Source organism: Lactuca saligna, chromosome 9 (genome assembly GCF_052625555.1).
Source record: "Lactuca saligna cultivar CGN05327 chromosome 9, ASM5262555v1, whole genome shotgun sequence".
In the NCBI taxonomy this organism is placed as follows: Eukaryota; Viridiplantae; Streptophyta; class Magnoliopsida; order Asterales; family Asteraceae; genus Lactuca; species Lactuca saligna.
Genome location: NC_136425.1, coordinates 159,668,232 through 159,691,178, shown reverse-complemented (window position 1 = coordinate 159,691,178; position 22,947 = coordinate 159,668,232). Strand labels below are relative to the sequence as shown.

The window sequence follows — 22,947 nt, the reverse complement described above, 5'->3', positions numbered from 1 at the left end:
TTGATTTATAATATTATAACTTGCAATTTGCAAAAATTAATTTTCCAAATAAAGGCAACTAACATATAAATCAAGTTCACCAACAAAAGTTAAACAATTTTAAGACAAACATACAAAAGTATTACCATAACAACAAAAATCATAGTTTAAACTTTAAAATCAATCAAACAAATAAACTTCATAAACTCATAATCTAATCTTCTATTGGTCTCTTCCTCATATCATTGTCATCCATATGTAACATATTTAAATCTTGTGCAATCTCTACATAAACACAAATGAAAATGTTGTTAGTATTTAATAAAAAATAATAATTGTATAAAAAACGAATAAAGATTGTAATTTTTTTTTACCCAAAGCTATATAATCATCGTTCAAGATGTTATCAACGTTGTCAACTATCGGATTTGTAGACTTTATCACCCAATCTTGGGTGCATAACAAAGCTTCAACTATCAATATCGATAAACTAGTCTGATAGTCACTTACAACTCTACCACATGTGCTAGACCCGGACTCAGAATTATAGTATAAAATAATACTAAAAAGCTGAAATATTTCTGCTTTGATAGCTCTACTTTGAAGGATTGTAACTCAGTGAATATAATACCAAAATAAACACAATTATAGTCTAAATTCATCTACAAACTATAAACTAAATGTTGGAAAAAACCAGAGGTCAATCCCACTTAAAAAGAATGAGTTATGGGTGTTTAAAAAACGTTACAGATTACAAAATCTTGCTGAAAAGCTGAATTTTTTTTAGCTTTGATAGCTCTACTTTGAATGATTGTAACTCAGTGAATATAACACCAAAATAAACAAAATAGTAGTCTAAACTCATCTACAAACTGTAAACTAAATTTTGGAAAAAATCTCCGGTCAATCCGACTCAAAACCAATGAGTTATGGGTGTTTAAAAAATATCACAGATTACAAAATGTTGCTGAAAAGCTGAATTTTTTCAACTTTGATAGCTATACTTTGAAGGATTGTAACGCGGTGAATATAATACCAAAATAAACAATATTATAGTTTAAATTTATCTACAAACTATAAACTAAATATTGGAAAAAACCTCAGGTCAATCCAATTTAAAACGAATGAGTTATAGGTGTTTAGAAAACGTCACAAAAATCTTAATCATGTCCAACCGGTTCTAAACCCGGTAAAAACTGGACCGAACCGGGAAAAAAACTGGACCGGATCGGAGAGAAATCTTAGAACCGAGAACCAACCCGGGGGTCTAAAAAAACATTCCGGTCCGGTGCGGTCCGGTCTGGTCCACCGGTCCAAATGCTCACCCCTATACTGGAGACATTGAGGAGGGAGAGACTTTATGTGTAGTTCTCCAAGTGTGACTTCTGGTTGTGGGAGGTGCAATTTGTTGGGCACCTTGTTAACCAGAAGGGTATTTTGGTAGATCCGTCCAAGGTAGGGGTCGTGATGCAGTGGGGGACTCCGAGGTCTCCATTTGAGATTCAGAGCTTCCTGGATCTGGTAGGGTATTACTGGAGATTTATCCATAACTTCTCCAAGATAGCAGTTCCGTTGACTCGACTGACCAAGAAGTCAGTGGTTTTTCGTTGGGGACCTGAGCAACATACAACCTTTGAGACGCTCATGCACCGATTGTGTGAGGTGCCGATTCACACCCTGTCGGAAGGGGTAGATGACTTCGTAGTCTACTGTGATACTTCGATCACAGGCATGGGAGCAGTGTTGATGCAACAAGGTCATGTAATAGCTTATTCTTCAAGGCAGCTGAAGCCTCACGAAGCTAACTATACGATACATGATTTAGAGCTGGGGGCGGTGGTTTTTGCCCTCAAGATTTGGCTATATTACCTCTATGGGGTCCATTGTACCATTTACAAGGACCACAAGAGTTTGAGGTACCTCATGGATCAGCCAAAACTGAACATGAGGCATTGTCGGTGGCTAGATGTGGTGAAGGATTATGATTGTGAGATCCTTTTCCACCCGGGGAAGGCCAACGTTGTGGCCGATGTGCTTAGCCGCAAGGCAGCCTTGATCAGAGATATTTGTTTGAGGATGACAATAGTGACTCCGCTGTTGGAGCTGATCTGCGAGGCGCAGGTTGAAGGCCTGAAGGAGGAGCATCGAATGTGAGAGCGGATCATAGGCCAGGTGACCTTTTTTGACTATGATAGCCGTAGACTATTGACCATGCATGAGAGGGTCTGGCTACCATACTGAGGCGAGGTATGACATATATTGATGGATGAGGCCCACAAGTCTAGGTTCTCCATCCATCCAAGGACGATGGAGATGTACAAAGATCTTCGTATTGACTATTGGTGGCCCTGCATGAAGCGGGTTGTTACCTGGTACGTCGAGAGGTGCCTGACCTGCAGGAAGGTCAAGGTAGAGCACCAGAGGCCTCACGACAAGACGCAGTCGTTGGACATCCCCATATGGAAATGGGAAGATATTACTACATATTTCATCACTAAGCTTCCCAGGACCACACAAGGAGTGGATTCGATATGGGTCATCGTGGATCGGTTGACCAAGAGTGCCCATTTCATATCGATCCAGGAGAGCATTTCGGCCGAGAAGCTGGTCAACATCTATATTCGGGAGGCTGTGGCCCGACATGGAGTGCCAGTCTTCGTGAATTCTAATAGGGATGTGCGTTTACTTCCAAGTTTTGGAAGAAATTTCACGAATATTTGGGTACTCGTCTACACTTTAGCACTTCCTTCCACCCGCAGACGGATGGTTAGAGCGAGCGGACCATCCATACATTGGAGGATATGCTGCGGGCGTACGTATTGGAGTTCGGTGGTAGCTGGGATACCTACCTTCCCTTGATAGAGTTTTGCTCTAATAATAGCTACCACATGAGTATTGACCGTCCTCCTCCGAGATGTTGCATGGGAGGAAGTGCAGGACCCCGATATGCTGGGGTGAAGTTGGGTAGAGGGTCATGAGGAGCACCGAAGTGGTGCTTAAGATAACGGAAATGATTCAGTAGGTTCAGAGCAGGCTTCAGACTGCTCAGAGTCGGCAGAGAAGTTATACCGATAAGCACCATCTGGACATGGAGTTTTAGGTCGGAGATATGGTCCTCCTGAAGGAGTCACCTTGGAAAGGTTTAATCCGATTCAGGAAGCGGGGCAAGCTAGGCCCCAAATACATCAGAGATTTCAGGGTTGTAGACTGGGTGGCCAAGGTAGCGTATAGGCTGGACCTGCCAGCCGAACATAGCTAGATTCACAGCACCTTTCGCGTCTCCCAGCTGTAGAAGTACCTGGTAAACGATTCAACAGTAGTGCCCCTAGAGGATATTTAGGTGGATGACAGCCTGAACTACATCGAGTGGCCAGTAGCTATCCTCGACAGGAAGTCATAGGATATGAGGAACAAGAGGGTCGAGTTGGTGAAGGTGCAATGGTAGCACCACAAGGGCTCGGAATGGACTTGGGATCCGGAAGACGAGATGAGGGAGCACCACCCCGAGCTTTTTCCGGATTCAGCAGCAGACTTCGAGGACAAAGTCTAAAATAAGTGGGGGAGATTTGTAGCACCTGGTTCCCGGTACGTATCTTTCATTCAAATAATTGCATGTTTTGCACTGTGAGTCGATAAGTTAGAGGCCTTACTTGTCAAGTAGACTGGATTATGGTCGCGGGGTTTAAGTAACCTACTCTACGAGTCGGGAGACCGACTTGACGGGTAGGACTGCCTGGAGGAAACCATAATATTCAGGGTTTTCACCCTATTTAAACATCTTAACTGGTATCCTTTATAGCCTCCAGCACCCTTAGACCACCCTCGCGAAACCCTAATCGATTTTTAAGTAACCTTAAGCTTTCGGTGGCATTTTGTGTGTGTTAGAGGCTTGAGAAGGAAGAGTAGACTTGGAAGATCTAGAAAAGGCTAGTAGATCCAAAGGTTTTGTTTCCTTTCCACCTCATTCAAGATAAAAACCTTCAACACTGACTTCCCATTTGATAGATCTTCTTTAAGGCTTAGATCTTGTCATTTTTGGGCATTTCTAAGGCACCTTCGGGATTAATGTGTAATGTGGGGTGCTAACTTCAGATCTGGAACCATTGAGGGTTCCCATGGTATAAAGGTGCCAACTTTATGTCCATGAGAGCCCCATGCACCATATAAACCCCATTTTAGAGCCTTTTGAGCCAACAACCCCATGTATGGACACCAAGTTTGTAGCTTTACGTATAAAATGGACCTTAGGAGGTGAGATCTATGATTTGCATGCGTTAAGACCTACTGAAATCGACCATATAGCTTTGGATAAAGAGGGACTCGGCAAGTCGGGTCGTATTTCCCATCAAACCCTTTCTGTTAATGGACCAGGTGCTAAGGAAGAAGAACACTCAGTTGTTTGGGCTCATTCAGGGCCCAAAAATCATAGAACTCGACGATTGTATGAACTAACTCGGCGAGTTCCAGGCAATCTCCTAACCCCATGAAGATGAACTCGACGAGTTCATGGAGAACTCGACGAGTCATAGACTAGACACCTTTATTCAAATGAAGATGAACTCGACGAGTTCAAGGATGAACTCGACGAGTCGATTGAAGAAGGTCCAGATGTTTTGGTTGAAGAAAAACTCGTCGAGCTCTTGCTAGACTCAACGAGTAGAATCGGGGGTTAAGCATTTTGTGGAAATGGGGACTCGACGAGTTGGTGTACTAACTCGGCGAGTCGAGTCAACCAGATGTTGACTTTGACCAAAGTTGACTTTGACTTGGACTTGATTTCACCCTTGTAATGGGTTATGAGTATGAAATAGTAATCAAGAAAGGTTGTTGTGTAGGAATTGAGGATTTGTGACGAGTTGATTTCCATACCGAGGAGAGCAGACACTACACGACATCGAGGTGAGTTACCTTCCAGTAGAAGTGGGTCTAAGGCACCAAGGCCGACTCACTAGTAAGAATTATAGTTGGGATGATTGTCTTTGTGATGATTGTCTGGAATGTGTTATCTATTATGATTATGTGCTAGCATGCTATGATGCTATGTGATATGTGATAGGAGGGGTAGGATAGACCCTAGTATCGACCCAAAGGACCGAAGGGGTAGTTAGTGCCCAGTTATGTTAGACAACTTATGCTATGTGCTATTATATTATGTGGTAGTAGTAGAGGTGAAATAGTCCCCAGAGACTGGTCGAGAGGACCGAAGGGGTAGGCCAACACCCAGATATGCTAAGAAGGTTACCGGTCGAGAGGACCAAAGGGGTAGGCCAGCACCTAGGTATGCTAGGCAAGGTTACCAGGCGAGAGGACCGAAGGGGTAGGCTAGGCACCCATATATGCCTAACAGTATGTGTTATGTATTGTATGTGGTATAATGGGAGAACTCACTAAGCTTCATGCTTACATTTTTCAGTTTTCTTTCAGGTACCTCCTCAGCGAAGGGGAAGGAGTCGACGCGGTAGTTTCACATCACACGCACACCAGATTTCCGCATTATGTGATTCATGGGATTGTACTATGATTTTAGTACTATTTGATGATATGATTTTGAGACATGTTTATCGTGGTTTTATGGCTTGATATGATATTGACATGTTTTTGGTAAACCATGTTTAAGTTACTTAGTTAAAAACAAATTTTTTTTGCTTTTGAAAATTGAGATGTTACCGTTCAAGTTAAAAAAGTTAAGAGCTAATAGTACAAATTATCCTAAATCACATGGATCATTAGTACATATTAGTTATTACTATAAAATAATGATGTAACAAGTTTAGGTGGAGAGAAAAGAAAAAAAAACAGAGTTTTATTATTATTATTATTATTTTAATTTATAAAATGATAATAATGCGATGATTAACTTAAACAAAACGTAATAACTAAAATAAAACAATTATAAAAGTTTAATAGCTAATTATAATTTTATCTACGTCCATGTTGTAAGTCCATGTTATACAACGACTATCACCGTTTAACATAACTAAAACGAAAAAAAAATAAAAAAAATAAATGATCTAAAGAAAATATAATGATTAAGTTAAACTATTCGGAAAAATTCAGATACTAAAAAGAACGTATATCTTAAAATAAACAATATAATAGAAATAGATTATTATATTTCACGATTTTGTTTGCTTGAACTATAGAAATGAAATGAAAATTTTACATTAGTCTGATATCTATATTACGTATTGAAATTTTATGCAAGTATATGCATAAAATTGTCTTTATAGGTAAATATTTCCCTCGCCACATGGCTACATATTCATTGTCATTTTGACAAAGAATGAATAATCATAGTACACCCACTTCATTATTGAACAAATAAGGCCATCCTTGATGACTTGTATTCATTGAAGAAAAATGCAAAACCTATTTTTTAGTTCATATAGCTATTTTAAAGAATTCCAGTCTAGGAGGCTGCTATCATATATTCACCAAACCTAACCTAAACCCAAAAGGGTTGACCAAACTTGGCAGAAAGTTCGACAAGCTTTTTCAATTTTTCACATTAGACTAAAATATTCCTGCTATAATATCGTCCATGTCACATTAGGGGATTTCTTCCGTAAATGACACTAGAAAATTGTTTTATAATCACCAATACATTCATAAGTACTTTTTATTTATTTAATTTAATGACCAATCAATTGCTATTGTATTATTTTTAATAATTCAGTTATGTGTTGTTATGTACTTATACAAGTTCATAAAAAGTATGAATAGATACATATATTATAATATCCGCACCTTTATTGTTATGATCTCATGGTATGAGTCATGTTAATTTGATTTATCATGGTGTTGGACTTAAACGTTATGTATTTAGGGGTATTTGATAAAACTAAACTATTTAATGTTGATTTGAACCTCTTAATAATTAAGATAATATAGGTTTCTTAAACTGTTCTAGAATAGTGGTGGATCCAGGGGTTCACTGGGGTCCTCGACCACTCCTCGATTGTGTAAAAAATTATTAAAAAATGTACCTTTTTTTTTTTTTTTTTTTTTTTTTTTTTGTATTAATGTGCAACCACTAAAAATATATGTTTGAGTGATTTTTTTTGGTAACAATACTGTTATAAATTCCTGCATCCGTTCCGATCCAAAGCCGTGTTGATGCTTTTTATTCGTCTAGAAGTTGTATTAAAAGCTCTGAATTCAGAAATGATATCTAAATGGTTACATTAAGAGTTAATGAAACAACACTTTAGTTTTTCAAAGATTGTACACTATTATTACCATGAAAAGAGAGAAACATAACGTAACCCATTGCCCAACCCTTAAGTTTTTCTACTCAACGTTGTATTTTTGGGAAAAAAAAAGACCAGAGGGAAACATATACGTAAGTGTTTTTATCCAATATAGAAAGAAGATTTGATAAAAGAAAGTCAAAGAAAAAAAAGACTTTTCTAGTTTTCTTATTAAATGTCACCTTTTATAAATTTGAGGTCAATTATTTTTTTTAGTTTTTCCATATATAATCTTATTAATTAAATATTATATATCCAGAAACACCCATCATTGAAAAAAATTTATAAATAACTCTTAGATTTTGAGTTCAAAAGTTTAGGCTGGAAGAATAATAAACATATCCAAGTTGTGAATACGAGGGCATGTGAATGACTAAAATACAAACAAATTCCCACCAAATCTCGCTGACATAGTCAGACCCACTTTCATTTACTATATACCCTTTAATAGACTACAATCATCCTACATTAACCTCCATTCTCACCTCCATCCAATCAATAAAAAATAAACACAGTTAATCAATCACAGCAAAAAGAAAGATGGGGTGGACTTGGAAAGAAGAAGACTTAGATCTAGTCCTGGTGCCATTTGGATTTTTCATCATGTGCGTCTATCATCTCTTCCTTCTCTACAGATACCTCAAGCATCCTGAAACCACCGCAATCGGCTACGAGAATCATAACAAGAAAGCCTGGGTCGAAAAAATGCTTCTGGTATATATATATGAACCTCTAAACTTTAAACTCCTGATATCTAAGGATAAATCGTCCTTCTTTTTGTATTTTCAATCTGGCTTCTTGTGTTTCTAACCATATCTAACTCTAGATTTTCTTGAATTCATGCAGTTTGAAGCCAAAGACAGAGGGTTTTGTGTGTCTGTTCTTAGCGGACATTTATCCGCGTCAACTTCCCTGTCATCAATCTCTCTAGTTCTGTGCTCTCTAATCGGAGCTTTACTCGGAAACTCAACGAATAACTTCACGAGCAATTTTATCTTAGGGGATACAAGTGAATCCACCAACGCCATCAAATATATCGCTATTCTATCTTGCTTCTTACTGGCGTTTGCATGTTTTGTACAAACTACGAGGCACTTTGTTCATGGGTGTTTCCTCATAAGTATCCCTACTGGTGATGTTCCTGTTGAGTGTATCCAGAAGGCTGTTTTGAGAGGAAGCAATTTCTGGGCTCTTGGATTGCGAGCACTCTACTTTGCGACCACTTTGTTGCTATGGATTTTTGGTCCGATTCCTATGTTTGTTGGTTCAGTAGTTACTGTGATCATTTTGCATTGTTTGGATATTAATAAAGATCCCATGATTCAGTACGGATCAAACAGAAGTGGTAATGATGGTGGTGGTCACCTTCTACGCAAGATTGGCCATGAATTAACGTCTGTAGTTGAGGCATTTGAACACAACGGAAGGCCACAAAGAAACTGAACAAATCCCCTCGAAATCTGAAGATTTTGAAGATAAATTAACCCTGTTTGTACTTCTAACCCTATCTATTGTGTCCCATAGGTCAATATTAGTCTTTTTATTTTTATATGTTTCAAAGCCATCTTTCACGTTAGGAGACTTGATTCCCGTTTCTATTTGTTGTCAATGGATAATGTCCATTATTTTGTAATAAATTAAAGAAAGGCTGTATGTATTAATTGCACATGTAGACATATAATAATGGTATTAAACTGGGTGTGGATATATCTCAATTTCAATTTGGAATCGATGAACGAAACACATTAGTTATCTTGACCCATAATCCAAATTCACATGGTATTTTGTTCAAGTGAAAAATTCCGAGTTCAATATATAGTCCAAAATCATTTGGCATTTTAACAGCCTAAAAAGTTTTGAGGTGTAGAGTGTTGCAGTAAAGATTAATTGTTTGTTTAATTCTCAAGTAAAGCCACAAGTTTTACAAATAAACGGCTTCAAAATGTTATTCCATCAGCAAGCCTTATTACATAGATTATTTACACACATATATATATATATATATATATATATATATATATATATATATATATATATATATATATATATATATATATATATATATATATATATATATATATATATATATATAGAGAGAGAGAGAGAGAGAGAGAGAGAGAGAGATGACAGTTATAAGAAGTTACAAACGGCCAAACATAACAGTAACTAACTAATAACTATTTACATAACGGAACCTAACATTCCATTTAAAAACATAGTCTAGATTAAAGGATTTAACACTCCTCCTTAAGTTAGACTTCACATACTCCAAGTTTTTCTTTTAACCTTTTGAAATCTCCTGCACCCAATGCCTTAGTGAAGATATCTACGACTTGATCCCTTCTACTGCAGAAGATAACTTCAACTTCACCAAAAGTAACTAATTCCCTTATGAAATGAAACTTAATCCTTATATGTTTACTTTTCCCATGATATACAGGATTCCTAGTTAAGGCTATTGCGGACTTATTATCACAATAAATAGATGTTGGACCTTCTTGAGGATGCATCAGTTCTTCAAGTATCCCTCGCATCCAAATTGCTTGACACCCCACTAAATTAGTGCACATATATTCAATCTCTGCTGAAGACAATGCAACAATCTTCTGTTTTTTTGATTGCCATGAAATGACACCTGAACCAATGTTAAAAACATACCCTGAAGTACTCCTACTGTCGTCTGCACTTCCTCCATAATCACTGTCCCCATAAGCAGTCAATCTTGATTTATCAACTTTCTTGTAGCAAATTCCATGTCCAACTGTTCCTTTGATGTAACGAAGAATCCTCTTGCCAGCTTCCCAGTGTTCTTGTTTTGGGTGTTCCATAAACCTACTAATTAAACTTACATCATAGGTGATATCTGGTCTAGTAGCAGATATGTACATCAAACTACCAACTAGACTCCTAAACAAACTTGAATAAACCTCTTTTCCATTTGCCTCCCTTGAGAGCTTTAAGCCTAGTTCCATTGGGGTCGAACATGGAATGGCATCCTCCATATGAAATCGCTTTAACACATCTTGAGCATACTTCTTTTGCATAATAGAAATCTTGTTAATGCTTTGTTTTACTTCAATTCCCAGAAAGTAATGTAGAGATCCTAAGTATGTCATCTCAAATTCACCTTTCATCGATTTTTTAAACTCTAGTGACATCTTTGTACTATTCCCAGTAAAAATCAGATCATCCACGTATAGGCATACGAATAGGAACTCACCATTTCTTTCTTTGATAAACAACGTGTGTTCATGTGGACATTTCTTGAAACCATGCTTCATAAAATATCTGTCTATGCGACTATACCAAGCCTGTGGTGCTTGTTTTAAACCATATAAAGCTTTTCTTAAACAACATACCTTATGTTTTTCGTTTTGATTGACATAACCAGGTGGTTGATCAATGTACACCTCTTCGAGCAAATCACCATTTAGGAATGCTGATTTTACATCCATTTGGTTTATAATCCATCCATTTTGAGCTGCTAATGCTATGATTAAACGAATAGTCTCCAAGCGAATAAGTGGTGCAAACACTTCGTTATAATCGATCCCAAACTTCTGCTTGTATCCCTTCACCACCAATCTAGCTTTATGCTTCTCGACTTCACCATTTTCTTTTAATTTTGTCTTATAAACCCATTTGACACCAATGGGTTTATGCCCTGGTGGAAGTTCTACCAAGTCCCAAGTGTGGTTCTTCATAATAGACTCTATCTCCTGGTCCATTGCTTTCCTCCATTTGTCTTCTTTAATTGCTGACTCAAAGTGAGTTGGGTCTGCATCAACGAATAAGCAAAAATCCACTAGATCATCGATGTTAAGTTGTTCTGATCTTGAATATATGTCATCCAGACTTCTATATTTCTTTGGTGTAGAACCGGGTGTTGATGTCGATGTAGGTGATGATGGCTCTGATGGTGTGGGACTTGAATTGTTTGAGTGCATATGATCATCATCTCCATTATCACCACCATTGGCATTAATGTTCTGGTCTTCATTTACCATATCTTCTTCAATAAGTTTTCTTGATCCTTCATTAGTGTTTTGATGCCAATCCCATCCTTTATCCTCTTCAATCTTTTGGAACATGAGAATAAGCAACGCATCCAAACACTCTTAAATGAGAAACTCCAGGTTTAACCCCTCCCCAAGCTTCTTGGGGTGTTTTCCCCTTAACACTTCTTGTAGCTGCTCAGTTTAGCAGATACACTAGGCATGCGACCGCTTCTGCCCAAAATCTGATTGGTACCTTCCTTCCTTTAAGCATGCTCATTGCAATCTCCATTATGGTTCTATTCTTCCTTTCTGAAACGCCATTTTGTTAAGGTGTATATCGTGTGGTTTTTTGATGTGAAATTCCATCTTCCTTTAAGAAATCTTCAAATTGATGTGAAGTGTATTCTCCCCCGTTATCGGTACGTATGGTCTTGATGTTGTGCTCACTTTGTTTTTCTACTGATGACTTAAAGATCTTGAAATATTCAAATACCTGAGATCTCTCTTTGAGGAAGTAAACCCATGTTTTTCTGCTGAAATCATCAATGAATGTGAGCATGTAGTAACTCCCTCCTATGGACTCCGTCTTCATAGGTCCACACACGTCTGTGTGAATTAGTTCCAAAAGTTTTGATGCTCTCCATGATTGGTCTTGAGGAAATGGAATTCTTGCATGTTTACCTAATGCACACCCCTCACATACTTGGCTAACTCTATTGATTTCTGGCATACCATGTACTAGTTGATGCTTACACATATATGCTAATGACTCAAAGCTCAGGTGTCCATATCTCAGATGCCAAAGGTCAGATTTGTTAAAAGTTGACACCTTAAAAGAAGCCAACGTATCCTTGTTGAATTTAAGAGGAAACATCTTATTGTTGGTCATATTCACTTTACCAAGAATGCAACCTTCCTTGTCTTTAATCACACATAGGAGCCCTTTAAAGTTAACTTCATAATCATTTAATAAAAGTTTTCCTACGCTAAGAAGGTTGTGTTTTAAAGCAGGAATGAAATAAACATTCGTTATTCTTCTAGGACCTTTATTCGTTTTTACTCGAACAATGCCATTGCCTTGAATTATGTGCCTTTTTTCATCCCCTGTTCTAACTTCGCTTATTACTGTTTCATCAAGTTCCACACACAAACTCCTGTTCCCAGTCATATGATTGCTACATGCAGAGTCGATGTACCACACTTCATCAGGTATTATATCCGGTGTTTCCCATGTCATGAACATGGTATCGTCTTCTTTTTCACAATTTTCATGCATGAAATTTGATTCCTTTCTTTCTTCTGCCAATCTTTTTTTACAGAATCTTATGGTATGACCAAAACCTTTGCAATGATAACATTGAATTTCAGACAGAGGTCTTCCCCTTCCTCGCCCTTTGGAGGTGTTTTCATCTTCGTTTTCTTGTACTGAGTTTGTATTAGATGGCTTTCCACGACCCCTTCCTTTCCCTTTGTTGTTAGTATCGTCTTTGAATGAAACTTGCGACTGAAAGGCATGTTCTATTGGGTGTGCATCAAATTGTTTTAATCTAAGTTCATGGGATTGTAATGTTCCTAACAGGCTTTCGGGAGACATTTCAGAAAGGTCCTTGGATTCTTCGATTGCGACTACGATGTACTCGAATTTCCTGGTTAAACTTCGTAAAATCTTCTCGATAATTCGTTTGTCTTCAATATCTTCTCCGTTAAGCCTCATCTGATTAGTAATTGTGATTATGCGATTATAGAAATCCTCGATTGATTCCGATTCTTTCATCTTCAGATTATCAAATTCACAGCGTAAGGTTTGTAGCCGTACGATTTTCACTCTTTCTTCACCACGATAAGTCTTGTGCAGTGCGTCCGATGCTTCCTTCGATGTTTTGGATGTTGAGATTCTCTCAAAAATATTTTCGTCAACTGCCTGATATATGAAGAACATTGCTTTCTTGTCCTTCTTCTTGTTCTCTCGTAATTCAGCCACTTGTTGGAGTGTTTGTTCAATATTCCTTGCAGGTTCACGTAAGCCTTCTTCAACAATACTCCAAAGTTCTTGAGATTCATATAGAACCCTCATTTGGATACTCCAATGATGGTAATTCTTACCAGTTAATTTCGGCAATTGGGGTTGTATGATGTTGCTGTTATGCGATGCCATACCATACGTATCTTCTTGTCCAGGATCTTACACAAAATTATTGCGCTCTGATACCAATTTGTTTCAGTAAAGATCAATTGTTTGTTTAATTCTCAAGTAAAGCCACAAGTTTTACAAATAAACGGCTTCAAAATGTTATTCCATCAGCAAGCCTTATTACATAGATTATTTACATATATATACATATACAGAGATGGCAGTTATAAGAAGTTACAAACTGCCAAACATAACAGTAACTAACTAATAACTATTTACATAACGGAACCTGACATTCCATTTAAAAACATAGTCTCGATTATAGGATTTAACATAACTAATAACTATTTACATAACTAATAATTGCACATGTAGACATATAATAATGGTATTAAACTGGGTGTGGATATATCTCAATTTCAATTTGGAATCGATGAACGAAACACAGTAGTTATCTTGACCCACAATCCAAATTCATATGGTATTTTGTTCAAATGAAAAATTCCGAGTTCAATATATAGTCCAAAATCATATGGCATTTTAACAGCCTAAAAAGTTTTGAGGTGTAGAGTATGATCTTACTTTTGAGTTTTGACCTCACTACAGCTACGAAACCGCCCCTTGTGGGGCCATGCAACATCCCCAAAGAAAACTTACACGAACATGAGTTCATATAGCAGTTTCAACATCAAAATCCGAAGTTGTGGAGTAGGACCGTAGTGGCAGATTGAAAACAAGGTGACTACATGGTGGTTGCGGAGTATATCTGCAAGACAGCTTGTAGAGGTAGGGCACTACAGTGGTTCGGTATACCATGGTTGAGTGCCCATATGGTGACATCTTCCCATACATTTTTGTGACACGTGTTAGACTCTCCATGGTCTACGTTTTCATTTTCTAGAAACACATGCCGCACCTGAGGTGCAGCGCGAGATGCAATACACAAATTTTGTAAATTTCATAACTTTTTCATACAGACTCCGCTTTTAACGGGTTTTTTTTTTTCCTGAAAGTTTCTATCTTATAGTATATTACGATTTCCTTTTGGTGATTTTATCTAAAAGTCAATAATTCTGTTTGTAGCTTTTTACATCATACATTTCTTGTGCGATGATGACTTTTATATTTTATAAAAATCATATCTAGGTTATACGGAATTGGATTTTTACGAAATTTATATTTTCGGGATTGAGATGAAATCTACTCTCTTTCTCTCTCTCTCTCTCTCTCTCTCTCTCTCTTTTTCTCTTTTTCTTTCTCTCTCTCTCTCTCTCTCTCTATATATATATATATATATATATATATATATATATATGTGTGTGTGTGTGTGTGTGTATGTGTGTGTGTGTTTTTTAGCGCACTTATTTTTCCGATTTACGTGCGATTAAGTTGATTTTACCTATTTTTTCTAAATAAGAAACTTGTAATATATAGTTTGCAGCGCAGACGACTATAGGATATCATATTCAAGGATTTTAATTTTAACAATTATAACTTATTACGTGTACCCTGAATTTGCAGATGTTACAATTATCTCTCCCTTAAGATGATTACGTCCCAGAATCATCAACAAAACAGACCATGTATGATGACTTCGTATGTTACCTTTCCAGCATAGGTGATAACCGTAACTCTTATGTATTTTCTATTGAGTTTTTAACTTCGAATGTAAAATCCGAAAACAATGAGTTAAAAATTTTATTATTAATTCAATCCAAACATTAATTATCTTTAAGTCAAACATTCAATATCCTTTTTTTAAATACTCAAAAGTACTTTATAAGAAAATAGTTATCAAAGTACAATACCAAAATCATCATAATGCGGAAACATAGGTGGATGGGCTGTAATCACGTCAAGTCCTTCCCTTTCAACCAAAAGTACCTAATACCATAACCATAACAACCGTAAACACAAAGCTTAGTGAGTTCTCCAAAATACCACATATCATACATATAACGGGCCCCGCCCACTGAGTATAACGGGAGCCGCCCAAACTCATATAACGGACCTGACCCACTGAATATATCGGGACCCGCCCACCGGATATAATGGGCACCCCCACCTCAAAAAGCCCAAAATGAAAAACTAAGTAGTACGCCACGTGTACTCACCCTTGAATCATAGATTACAAGCGACTGATGCACAAAACCTTCATTACGCTGAGCGTACTTCCTGCATACGCCCAACGTACTCATCACGGACCAAAAATCCATATTAAGAACTCAATGGTTAAGCCAATGGCTTCCAAACTTAGATATAAATCCTAATGAGATGTCTTAACACGTAAAGTTGGAAACTTTACTCATTTGCATTGCTTAATGGGACCAAATCCTTAATAACATCCATAAGAAACATCCAAACTCATGCTTGGACTTAAATAATTCATCAAGATCACATTTTTATGAACAAAGGACCTCCCAAAGGCCAAGATCCAAAATTCTAAGCTCTTGGAGTAGCTTATACTCACAAGGATGACTTTAAGACCAAAATGAACCTAAAATACTCCTTAAACTAGATCTAATACCTAGAGTAGTCAAGATAGAAACTTTATACCTCCAAAATATAGATCAAGATACAACAAGCCTGGATCCAAAAGCTTCAAGCAATCCCAAACTTCTCTAAGAAGTTCATATTTTTCTATGAACACCAAAAAGCATGAAATACCACCAAAAGCTCAAAAACCACTCAAATGGGGGATGGGGTTCGTTTCTAGCGTTTGGAAGGATGAAGGCTGAAGATAATAGGGTTTGGTGGTGAGTTACGAAGCTTAAATATGGTCCAAGACCCTAAATTAGGGTTTTGGTCTGACGGGAGTACGCCATGGATAGTCCATAAGGTATGTATGATCGCTTTTTTAGTTCGCCTAACGTAAGCCAATGTATGCCCCATGTAGTAGCCTTATCACTAGTACCATGCATACACTTGTGTACGTGATGTGTGTGAAACTAACTAGTTTTATCTTACTTTCTTAATTATGAATTTGACACACAAAAGCTGGTGGACCTGTCAATTGGCGGTATAAATTAGCAAGCAGGGTATCTAACTCAGGGAACGAAAATTAAACTAATATCTAGAATTAACTAAGCAAGTAATAAAAATAAAAGGTTTTCTCTAGTTTTGCAAGACTAGAAACTTAATTAAAACTCAACTAAAACTAACTAATCATCTAACAGCTAAATAACTAAATTACAACTAAATTCAATAATAAAGAGAACTTCTATTTAGGTTTAAATCATTTGATCCCATGGTTGATTTTATGGTAAATGTATCAGACTAATTTTTCATTGGCTACCAATTAAGGTGTACCGTCCGGGTTTTGCGGCTAAGCATTTTAGATGATGTAATAATCTAGGTCAATCATTGTAACTCTTTTGTAAGTAATAAAGATGAAATATTTGAGTATCATGTGAATTAGGTGAATTTATATGCTTATTACTTAAATTATAAATGAATAATAAATAAAGAATAAAAACAAGCATCAAATTTAAAGTGTGAGAGAAGACCGATATCTTTACATAAAGTTGTAGTGGTCGAAACAAGGATTCCGGGGATATAAATAATGCCGAAATCCAAGTTATAACAAAGAAGTTATGACCCGTCGAAGTTTCGCGACGAAACCGGCACAATACTGGGAAGCGTGAATAGTGAATTTGTAACACCCATAAAATCATGCCAAATTTTAAACTTTTAAAAACATTTAAAATGATAATAGTTATTACAAAAAGGTTTCCAAAATAGTTCCTTATCAGAGTTCCCAGAATCGTAATCATAAATTGAGGAAAGTGTACGGTTATGCCTTCGCCTTCCCGCGGTCGTCTGCCAAAACTAAAACAATAATCGATAAATGTAAGCTTGAAGGCTTAGTGAGTTACCCCCAAGATACCAACCTCATATAACCATAAACATATCATATAACAAGCACAGAACAGCCATGCATCTTGTGACAATAGTCAATTTCGGGTCAAGTTAAAGCCAATAAGTCAAACCGACCGACTCGATTAACCCTTGCATATTAGGGTTTACTTTGGGTAGTTACTATACAACTCACTATACTAATAAGAAATCATCAATTGAAAAGTTCTTACATCTAGTTTTCATTAACCTAAAACTGCGTTAAGTAATGAACCGAATCGGTAGAACAAGGTTGCATACTCATCGGGAGTGTGTAAGATCTTTAAACATGGCTTAACGGAGTTTACGAACCTTGCGTTACGAAGTCGGACACTCACAAATGTCACCCACGAAACCTCTCTCAATCGTTTTCACTCTATGTCTCTCTATTTAGAATCTCTCCCAAATCTCTCTTTGTATGAGAAATGTCTCCAAGAATGTGAAATCTCTCCCAAATCTCTCTCTGTATGATAAATCTCTCCAAGAATGTGAAATCTCTCCCAAATCTCTCCTAAATCTCTCTCAAAAGTTCCTTAAATTTTTTATAGTCTTTCGGGCCATCCCGACCCTTAACCGGGTCAAAAACGGCTTGAAACGGGTTAAAAACGAGTAAAACAACTTTATTGAGCCAAAACTCCTCTTAGGAGCCGACCCTGTTAGGAGCCGAAGCCCCTAGGGCCGAAACCTCAGCAGCCAAAACCGAAACCTTGGAACCGAGAGACAACCGAGAACCGAGACCCTGAGAATCGAAACCCTGAGGACCGAAACCCTGAAGATCGAAATTGCTTGAAGACCGAACCTCGCTTTCGGTTTTAACCGCCCAGCCGAACCTCGCCTTCGCCTCCCTCCCCTCGCACCTTCGGTTCCCTCTTCTTACTTTTGGTTCCTTCCTTCCCTTCTCTCGGTCTCTCTTCTACTCCCGACCCTCTCTTCTACTTTCGTTTCTAAGCTCCTAAGGAGCCGAACCTTCTCATTTTCAGCCAAAATTTTGGATTTTTGCAATTTTCACCCTGTTTTAAATATTTTTAGCGTTTTGAGCCCGTTTTTCGAGATTTTAACGCGAGATTTTCACCTAAAATCATATTTTAACATAATAAACCCTAAATATTCATATTTTAACTATATTTTGAGGGAAAATCATTGTCTAAGGAATAAAATCTAGTAAGTAAGATTTATGGGTGGAGTGTTGACTTTGCCTTAGTGTATAACACAAGCAACCTCCCCATACATTCATAGTACAAACCCTAGTCACTATTCACCCATACCTAGTCAATCATTGTCCTTTTCCCACTCTTTTTCAGCCATAATGTTGAACAAAAGCTGGAAAACCCTCCTCTCTCCTCACATTACTCCATTTTTCCACCAAGTGACAACTTCATTTTCTCTCACTCCCTCTCTCTAAGATTTCGAGATTCAAGGCATATTTCATAGATTTTATTCTACATTTGGTAAGTATCTTCCTCTTACACTTAGATATTCTACTATCTTTCATCCAAATCATATATTGCTTACACAAACATCGCCATATTTGTGTTAGATCTTCAAATCTTCAAGCACCTCTCAAGTGTTCTCGAGTTGAACACTTCTTTTCTCCATCATACATCTACTGAAATCACTCAAGGTGAGTTCATACCCCTATCTTTTCATGTTTAAGGGGGGGGGGGGGGGGAATACAAGTTAAAAACACCAAGAACACAACTAAACTCATTTAACAGCCTTCATCAGAAAAGTTCAACCCCATTCACAGACTGTTTAGGGAAACTTAAACATTTTAGTTTTTAAAAATGTTTTAGGTCCAAGTATTTCCAGTTCTTAGATTTAAAATTACTACTTGCACATCTCTATACGATTTTTCTACAATTTATGGTGATTTTTACAAAACTGCCTAACATTTCAAACATCAATCTGGACCAGTCTGTGATTATGGACTTTTTCACACAAGTTGGAGGTCATTAAAATTCATAATAAAAATTATTAACAAACTAGACTCATTTCCCAAACTCTTAGAATTTACGGATTCTGATTTGGACCTTTGATGATTTTTCTATAAATTTTCTAAGAACAGTGAAAGAAAATGTTAACAACAGAAAAATGCTATCAATTTCATTTCACCTTGTAACATGTTGAGCAAGGTGTATATCATTATGTGAATATATGTTTATGCAAATAGATGACATTTTGTCTTAGTATATAGTCACACATCAGAAAAAAATGCATTTTTACCTACAAAAGTATGGTAAGTAATTATTTGTTATATTGCATGTTGCTTCACTTTAGTAAAAGGTATATATACATATCGGTAAACAAAAGGGTTTTTACCTTCACAAATACAGTAGTTGACCATAATAAACAAAGTTATAACTATTATATTTAAACGTTTTGATAAAATATAATAGGTATGGTTTATGTTTCCATTAACACAACAAACACATTTCGGAAGGTTTTATTCCCACAGGAAAAGGTTTTACACTCACACACACCACACGAAAACTTGTTAACTTAAATTGTGAGACATTCTCTTCCCGTACGTCCGAGTGCGGGATCCAAATTCCTGGTAGTTATATCCAGAGTCTCTTGTAGGGAGAACGTGATAGTTGTGTATAGATCTATTTTGGGTTTGACACCCCACACCTTGCTGCTAGCTACAGTAGGACATGCAGGTCTACGGGTGACAAATGTCATAACAGTTTTCGACGCCTGAGAAACATCGTGGCAGGTTCATTCAGTCATAGTATGGTTATAGCGGCTCACATAGGGAGTTAACAACACATAAAGTTTACGGGGATTTTCATAAATCAAAAGGGGTTTTATGTCGATTTAAAATCACTTTTTATATCAATAATTACAGATATTATTGTATACTTTCAGTATTGGTATTTAAGACTACACACCATTCATTACGGGATTTTTTTCTCAAATTAGAAAGGGTTTTACGCAAATTTAAAACCACTTTTATATCTTTAAGTACGACAAATACTTGTTTATTCTTGGTCCTGGGATTTAGGACCACATAACTTTTATAAGGAAAATATTGGATTTTTCTTGGTAACACACAACACATTACAAAGAAAGGTTTCCAAACTCTTTATCTAAAAAGCTTATGAACTCACCAATTTAATTGTTGACACTTTTTCAAAACTACTTGTATTCTCAGGAATTTAGTGAAACAGGAAATCAACAGCGTTTTGAGGATGGGACGATAAATCATCAAACAGTTTATTTTGTCATCATAATGTAATTGATTTGAATCATGCAAACATATGCTTCGGTGTAACTTTTTCTTAATTATATTTATGATTGGTTGTATTTTACTTTGAGCACTATTATACTCGTTGTTGTGATACTATACATGAAGTCCTCAACCCCCGGATGTTTCCGCCATCCTTGGTTTGGGGGTGTGACACATCTCGAGTCTACAGAGTGACTAGTTCGCCCGCACCGGGCCTTCAGTACACCTGGTCCACTCCCTGAGTCTACAGTATGACTGGACCGCCCACACCGGGCCTTCAGTCTATCTGGTCTACTCTCCGAGCCTCGACACGTCTGGACCTCCCTCTCAGGCCTTCAACTTATCCGTACTGCTCGCTGGGCCTTCGGCCTGACAATGTACCCTCTTGGGTCTGCAGTCTATCCGGTCCACCCTGGGTATGTTAGCCTGCAGTACAAAGCAGGACCCGCCTCAACTCAACCCCAAATAAATAACCATGTGCACATATAAGAGATAATCACATAATAGTCCATAAACAACTCAATCGTTCTAACAGATCATATAGCATAACAACATCCTAACCAGGATACCGACTTAAACCAGGTCACTAACAATATACCATCCTATATATCAGGATACCGATCTAACAGATCAATACGCATATCAAACCAATACAAGTATACAATTCGAGAAAGGGTCGGCCTTGGTGCCTTAGACCCTATTGATATAGTGAGGATAACTCACCTTGAAATGCCGATCTGACCGAAGAAGCAGATTCCTGAACCACCGTCTCACCGAAAATCCCGAACTATCCAGAATAGAAAAATAATGAGTCAACACACGGGAGTCTAAATCTTGACCAAGAATCACTCATACAATAAAAGCCAATTTGCTTTCCTCTAATATGGGCCAAGGCCCAGAACCAAACCCATGATCCAAGTCCATATAACAAGGCCCAACTTTCCAAAATGGGCCCAATTATCTAATTGGGCCTACATCCAAGATCTAACACCAAGACTTGGTCCAAGACACCTTACCCATAATTTCCAACAAAGGTCTAAGCCTAACTAGTCTATAGACAGCCCACCGTTCAAAGCCTGAATATTATAAACCCAACAGAGGGCGTACACTGGGTGTACCCCTCTAGTACGCGGGGCGTACTTCGACTTATGTTGACCTGAAAGGGGGTCGTTGACCTGGTATGTGGGGCGTACTTCTACCTACACTGGGCATATGCGAGCAAAACAAAAACTCTCATAAGTGCTTAATGGCTTAAGCACTTAAGCCCAAACTTCAGATCCATCGACCAAAAGTTCATAGGACTCATAAAGTCTCGAATTTTATCACTTTGGACGTCCAAAAAGCTCTTAATCTAAGGGACCTCATTTTTAACACTTAAAACCCCTTCAAGAGCCTGAAAGGACAACTCATCTCGTCCAAATCATGACATGCACCATTTTAGGACTTTTGGGACAAGAATGTTTTCATGAAGCTTACATAACTAGATCTAACTCATACAAGAATAAAGTTCCAAGCTTTTTACCTCCTGCAACTTCTAGAACACACACCAACTTCAGATCTTCAAGCCAATCTCCTTCTCCAACTTCTTGGTGCAATGCTTTTACTTCCAAGTGCTCAAAATACCCACCAAATCACACTCTCACACAAGAACTACAGTTTGGGGATGTCTCTGGAAGATGGAGGCTGAGAATGATCAGGGAAAATGAACCATAAGAACGTTTATATAGCCCTCAAGCCAAGAAATTTGGGTTTCCTCCTAATATGAGTACGCCCAACGTACCCTCATGTACGCGCATCGTACTCTTCTTGACCCCAAATATACAATTTAGCCCTTAGGCTCTTTAAGGCTTCACCCTTCCAATCCCAAGAACTACAATGCCAAAACTTGGGATGTTAGAACTCTCCCCCACTTGAATTCCATTTCGTCCTCGAAATCATTCCTTACAGTCCTTGACAACCCGACATCTTGAGGGGAACCTCCACCACTTAAACTCATAATGCTTTCCAAGGAGAGCAATCCAATCTAATTCCCTACCTTGAAGATAATCAATCCATAACCTCGCGAAACACCCAATCCCACCCCTCTTGAACCCTAGAATCTGAAATCCCGAAACTGGTCTGTCTTCCTGACAGACCTTATCTACTGATTCGTTGCTACTTCCAATGCACTGGTCCCTTAGAGTGATTAACCAAATATTGATAATTTAAGGTTTCCTACCAAAAATAGAACAACAAATTACTCGCTTCTGTGACAATTAGTGCTTCCAAAGACTACCAAAATAGGGTACACTGAGCCTTCAACATGACTGGACTGCCTCCCAGGGCTTACAGCCTCCCCGGACCGCTTGTCGGGGAGTTGACCTGACTGGTCTTCCTTAGCAGGCCTTCAGTCTTCATGGACCATCCTGGTCCACCAACCCTCTATCCAAACTCTACTTTTCTATTGAACCTTTCGTACATATGACT

General features: G+C 37.7%; 1 protein-coding gene across 1 annotated transcript; it reads left to right on the top strand.

The window, feature by feature from the left end:
• The first annotated feature begins 7,657 nt into the window (after window positions 1-7,657).
• LOC145014417 (uncharacterized) lies at window positions 7,658-8,890 on the top strand. Its single transcript, XM_078972784.1, has 2 exons — window positions 7,658-7,943; window positions 8,076-8,890. Exons 1-2 carry the CDS (start codon window positions 7,770-7,772, stop codon window positions 8,670-8,672), a joined length of 771 nt encoding a protein of 256 aa, XP_078828910.1. The 5' UTR covers window positions 7,658-7,769; the 3' UTR covers window positions 8,673-8,890.
• The last annotated feature ends 14,057 nt before the right edge of the window (window positions 8,891-22,947 follow it).

Excerpts from the sequence above, each read along its gene's own strand:
- LOC145014417 (XM_078972784.1), top strand. The coding sequence starts at position 7,770 with ATGGGGTGGACTTGGAAAGAAGAAGACTTAGATCTAGTCCTGGTGCCA. Across the intron at positions 7,944-8,075 it reads GGGTCGAAAAAATGCTTCTG|TTTGAAGCCAAAGACAGAGG; the intron begins GTATATATATAT and ends GAATTCATGCAG.